This window comes from Megascapheus bottae, chromosome 19 (assembly GCF_031878675.1).
Source record: "Megascapheus bottae isolate mThoBot1 chromosome 19, mThoBot2.hap1, whole genome shotgun sequence".
In the NCBI taxonomy this organism is placed as follows: domain Eukaryota; kingdom Metazoa; phylum Chordata; class Mammalia; order Rodentia; family Geomyidae; genus Megascapheus; species Megascapheus bottae.
Genome location: NC_143527.1, coordinates 33,373,325 through 33,379,324, shown reverse-complemented (window position 1 = coordinate 33,379,324; position 6,000 = coordinate 33,373,325). Strand labels below are relative to the sequence as shown.

At 36.6% G+C, this 6,000-nt stretch overlaps 1 protein-coding gene across 1 annotated transcript in view; it reads right to left on the bottom strand.

Annotated features, from left to right (window-relative positions):
• Window positions 1–4,092: 4,092 nt before the first annotated feature.
• Chst9 (carbohydrate sulfotransferase 9) overlaps window positions 4,093–6,000 on the bottom strand; it is a 226,718-nt gene continuing 224,810 nt past the window's right edge. Inside the window, exon 5 of the mRNA XM_090353297.1 lies at window positions 4,093–5,735. Coding sequence (XP_090209423.1) covers window positions 4,644–5,735 — 1,092 coding nt within the window. The 3' untranslated portion in view covers window positions 4,093–4,643. The remainder of the gene's footprint in view (window positions 5,736–6,000) is intronic.

Here is a 6,000-nt window from a genome sequence, read left to right as displayed (position 1 = left end):
TAAAACAATTATGACAATATATTTCAAATGTATATTAATGTAAGCCCTTTTATGTACAAATATTTTAATGGATACTACTTACTCTTCATGTGATGATGTGAGATACACAATGCTTACATAATGAGAAGTGAGGTGAATAGTACAGGCATTGTGATAAAGCATTTGGTGACTGAATAAAGGTTGCACAGACACAAGCACTGTGATATTATGTCAGTTTATCTGGTAATGTTACTGGATACTAAGTGCCTGATATGTAGGTAATATCAACAACATGAATATGTTGGTCAAAGGAATAATTCCTGTTTGAGGTGAGACAATCTAGAAAGGAAATAGTTTTCAGCATGCTAGTTAGAATAGTAGATTACTTAAAATTTGGCAAGTGTTTGTTTCTGGAATTTTTCTACTTAATATTTTTGTATCATGGCTGACCATAGGTAATCAAAGCTGCAGAAAATGAAGCTGCAGATAAGGTCTAAATACTCTAAAAAAAGTTATAAATAGCTACTTAGAGCTTTGGGTATCATTTCCTCCTCTCATTTTACCACCAAAACCAAATAAATTCAAGTGTATTATGTGTATGTGTGTATGTGTGCATGTTTTCTGCTTCAACAATGAATTAAAAATGGTATTATAAAGCATAAGACCCTGTTCCAATTGTTTTAAAAAGCTATGAAAGGAAAGATTTTGTTTGTTCCTTACATGTGTTTTAGGAATACCTTTAAGACAGGGACCTATATCCTTTGTAGCATATCACATCTATAGATAGCTTTGTGTAGTTTTGGGAATAAAATTTGGATTGCTTGGTCAATTATATATAAATACTTTCCTCTTTGAGGCTATTGCGAAAGGAGTTGCTTTCCTGATTATTGCCTCGTTCCTCTCACTGTTGGCGTAGAGGAAGGCAGTTGATTTTTGAGGGTTAATTTTATAGCCTGCTACCCTTCCAAAGTTTTGAATCAGTTCAAGGAGCTTGGGAGTAGAGTCTATAGATTCTTTAAATACAGAATCATGTCATCTGCAAAGAGGGAAAGTTTTACTTCCTCTTTCCCTATTTGGATCCCTTTTATGCTTGCTTCTTGCCTTATTGCACTGGCTAGGAATTCTAGTACTATGTTAAAGAGGACTGGAGAGGGTGGGCATCCTTGTCTCGTTCCTGATTATAGAGGGAATGGTTTAGCTTTTCACCATTAAGTGTCATACTAACAGTGGGTTTGTCATACACAGCCTTTATTATATTGAGGAATGTACCATGGATTCCTAGTTTCTCCAGAGCTTTTAACATAAAGGGGTGTTGGATCTTCTCAAATGCCTTTTCCACATCTATTGAGACAATCATGTGATTTTTGTCCTTGCTCCTATTGATGTGTTGAATTATGTTAATTGATTTGCGTATGTTGAACCAGCTTTGCCTCCCTGTGATGAATCCAGTTTGATCATAGTGTATACTTTTTTTGATAAGTTGTTGTAGACGGTTGGCCAATATTTTGTTGAGAAGTTTTGCATCGATGTTCATCAAAGAAATAGGTCTATAGTTTTCTTTCTTTGATGAATCTCTGTCTGGTTTGGGGATGAGGGTTATACTGGCTTCATAGAATGAGTTTGGTAAAGTACCTTCATTTTCAATTTCGTTGAAGAGCTTAAGGAGTATTGGTGTGAGCTCTGCTTTGAAGACTTTATAGAATTCAGCTGTGAATCCATCTGGCCCTGGGCTTTTCTTAGCTGGAAGTTCTCTTATTGCCATTTCTATTTCAGAGCTTGAAATAGGCTTGTTTAGTTGGGTTAACTAAGAATTTAAAGGACCTTTTTGATGAAAACTATAAAACCCTAAAAAAGGAAATTAAAGCAGAACTAAGGAAATGGAAAAACCTCCCATGCTCCTGGATTGGAAGAATCAACATTGTGAAAATGACAATCTTGCCAAGGGCTATCTACAAATTCAAACTAATACCCATCAATATCCCAATGGCATTTTTAAAGAAATAGAAGAGGCAATCCAAAATTTCATATGGAATAATAAAAGACCCTGTATAGCAAAAACACTTCCTAGCAGAAAGAACAGCCCCGGGGGAATTTCAATACCAAACATTAGACTCTATTACGAAGCTATAATTATCAAAACAGCTTGGTAATGGCACAAGAACAGGCCTGAAGACCAATGGAATAGAACTGAAGACCCAGATATTAAACCACAGACCTATAGCCATCTAATCTTTGACAAGGGAGCCAAAAAATAGAATGGAAGAAAGACAGCCTCTTCAACAAGTTGTGCTGGCAGAACTGGTTAAGCACCTGCAGAAAACTAAAGTTGGATCCTTCTTTGTAACCCTGCACTAGAATTAATTCCAAATGGATCAAAGACCTGGAGGTAAAAACTGACACACTGAAAACTTTACAGGAAGGAATAGGAGATACACTAGGCCTCTTTGGCACAAGTGTAAACTTTCTCAATAGGGACCAAGAATCAAAGCAAATAAGAGAAAGGCTGGATAAGTAGGACTGCATTAAACTGCAGAGTTTTTGTATGGCAAAGGACATAGCTAGTAAATTAATTAGGAAGCCTACAGAATGGGAGAAGATCTTCACCCACCATACAGCGGACAAGGCCTCATATCTAAAATATATCAACAGCTCAAAAAATTGAATCACTCCAAAACTAATCTCCAAAGTAACAACCATCCCATTAAAAAATGGGCCAAAGACTTAAAGAGAGTCTTCTCTGAAGAAGAAACAAAAATGGCCTATAGACACATGAAGAAATGCTCAGCATCTGTGGTCATAAAAGAAATGCAAATCAAAACAACTCTAAGATTCCACCTCACTCCAGTTAGAATGGCCAGGATCAGGAAAACGAATAATAACAGATGCTGGAGGGGATGTGGCCAGGAGGGATCACTACTACACTGTTGGTGGGAGTGCAAACTCGTTCAACCTCTATGGAAAGCAGTGGCAGTGCCTCAAAAGACTAAACATAGAGCTCCCCTATGACCCAGCAATTCCAGTACTTGGCATTTACCCAATTGTCCAGAAAGAAGGACATACTAAATCCACCAGCATAACAATGTTCATTGCAGCACTATTTACTGTAGCAAAGGTATGGAACCAACCTAGATGCCCCTCAGTTGATGAGTGGATCAACAAGATGTGGTATTTGTACACAATGGAATTCTATGCTGCTGTCAGAAAGAATGACATTGCCCCATTTGTTAGGAAATGGAAAGACTCAGAAAAAATTATATTAAGTGAAGTAAGCCAGACTTAAAGGAACTTAGGCTCAATGGTTTCCCTCATTTGTCATAATCAGTAGAAACCTTGGGCTCTCCTAGCAGAGATTTGCAATAGAGCAAAACCTTGATACAAAACTTGTCTTTTAGGTTAAACTGCTTTGGAAAAAAATTTCCAAAGTACATTAAACTTTTTGTAAGGGTGACACATGGTCCTGTTTTCCAAAGACTTTGATTTAATATTTGAATGCAATGGTATTTGACTTTGTTAGTATAGAATATTTAAACTTAAAAAGAAAATACCTTAATTTCCTTATGCATAAGCCTATTAAAAACATTTCTGGGGGCTCTTGTTATATTTATTCTTTAGAACATAACCTATCTTTGAAGTGGTATATTAGGGTTTTTAAAAAATCATTCCCAAGTTGAATAATTAGGCTGCAAACAAAAGCAATTCTTAGAGTGAATTCCACATATAAGCCTATGCACACGATGCTTTGATTCAAATAATATTCTTATAAAACTTTGTTATTGTTAGAGGTCTAGATTCAGAATGGCAACTTTTGTTTTTGATGATTATTCCATCCTGAAACAATTTTCCTTCTGTCCAATTAAACCAGAATTAGGAGCACATTTGTATCTGATGAAGCATAAACATCTCAACCACCTGCATCAGAAATGAGGACCTTTAGAGGTTGTATTCATGTTGCCTGTTCATAGAACGCGAAAAGAAAGCAGCATCAATCCCTCAAGTTTTTCTCGAGAAAAAAAAACAGATTTCTTTCATGGCTTTGATCTTAGAATGTGTGCATTTTTTATTGGCTGTTAACTATAAAAAGCCAGGATCTCATCTGTTTTTGTGTTATATTCTCATCTTGTAAATCATGTGATTCCTCTCAATCTAAAGTAAAAAGCCTAAGTCCAAATAGCATTTCAAAATGAGTTTATCATTCTGGCTGATAGAAAGATTTCCAGTGTTTGAGAAAACAATATAATGGTTTGATTAACATAGCACAGACTGATGGAAAATACATACATGCAATTCAGACAGTGAATTCCAGGGTATTGATACACATTCATGCTAGTTTAAATGCCTGAATCCTACCATTGCAAGAAGCTGTTTTAGTTAATGAAACAGCTGGCTAGCTTATTACTTCAACAATATGATCCATAACTCCAAAGCAGCCCTTTTCCCAACATTTTAAAGCAACTCAAGTTGTTTACATGTCCCTGTCAGACCACTTTCCTATAACTTTGTGCCAATTGCTGTCTTACTATTCAGTTATAACAATCATCATTAAATCAGGACAACTGTATTTAGTTAAATTTTTTCCTCATACAGAGAATTATAGGAAAATGAGAGTAGCTGATCTGAAGCCATCATCATTAAGTAAATACAGGGTTTTAGAAAATGAATGCAAACTACAAAAATGAGGGTGTGTAATTAAACATCACGTAGTCCAAGTAATAAAAGTCATAGATTAACTGTCTCTCAGTTCGGCTCAAATCCTTTAAATACTGTCTCACCACTTGAGCATTGGTTCTTTCATCAGACGAGTGCCTATCCTTGAAGTTTGGAAATTTCAGCTCTTTGGGGGCACCAATCCGCTGCAAAAAGTAATTGGCATCTTCTTCCAAGGTTTCAAATTTCCCTACAAAGTCATAGTTGATCAAACATGGGTAGCAGAGTTTGCTGATCTTTTCCCAGTGAATGTCCATTCCTATTGGACGATGAGCATCCAGCAAATAGTGGACAAACTCTTTGAATTTGACTCCCGATCCATTGTTTAATGATTCATCACAGGCATTGGGTCGATATTTCTTTATAATTGCCTTTCCAAATACTGGGTGATAGTAACTATTGGGATGTTCAAATTTGTCCCTAAATGCTGACACTAATCTTTCCATAGGATTGCGAACAAAGACAGCTTTGGTGTAGGTATTCAAACGAGTAGAGATCCCTTTTAAGTCAAAGCTATCCAACTTTTTCAAATGCTTCCCATAATGGACAGCATCATGGGATATGTTGTATGCAGAAGAAGCCAATCCATTTAGCACCATCAGAATTCGTTTCCAGTTGGAACAGCCAGCTTTGGGCACCTCACAGTATAAGATTTTGTGTTTGTCTTCTACATAGATCCTGGATACCATATGAAAGAGGTGTGATTGAGGATGACTTGCCCCACCATATTTCTTGCAAAACTCCTGTAGGAAAGACCTGCGTCTCGCTTGAGTCACCTCAATTTTCTTCCATTTGTTGTCTCTGACTAAACTGTCATTTAAAGGCCGAGTGTCCAATGGCCAATTAATCTCACCGTACTTCTTGAAAACAGTCTTTGTGCCTTGATGATTTTCAATCAAATTGTTTGTTAATAACCCCGATACCTTAGACAAAGCTTGCTTCTCTCCTTGTGAAGGGCTACTGGTTTTTGTTAACAGCCTCATAGGCCTTCCAGGCTGTAATAGGTTGTCCTTTTTTTTCTTGAGTTCCTCAGGCACGTGAAACTTGGGGCTCTGTTAAAACAGAAAAGGAAGAATGTTGAAAGTTTATTCATAAGTGAAGATGCCACAAATAAAAGCTTAATGTATTTGGAGAGCACACTTCATGTAGACTGTCAGAAATGAGGTAGCAAGGTATACTGAACACACATTTTATAGTAAACTTTATGTAAAAAACTATAATAATAGGATGGAGGAGTGGATCCTGGACTTTTGTCCTGACTGTCTACAACCCCCTAAAATAACTCAATCATTCTGTGCATTAGTCACTTATGTGATA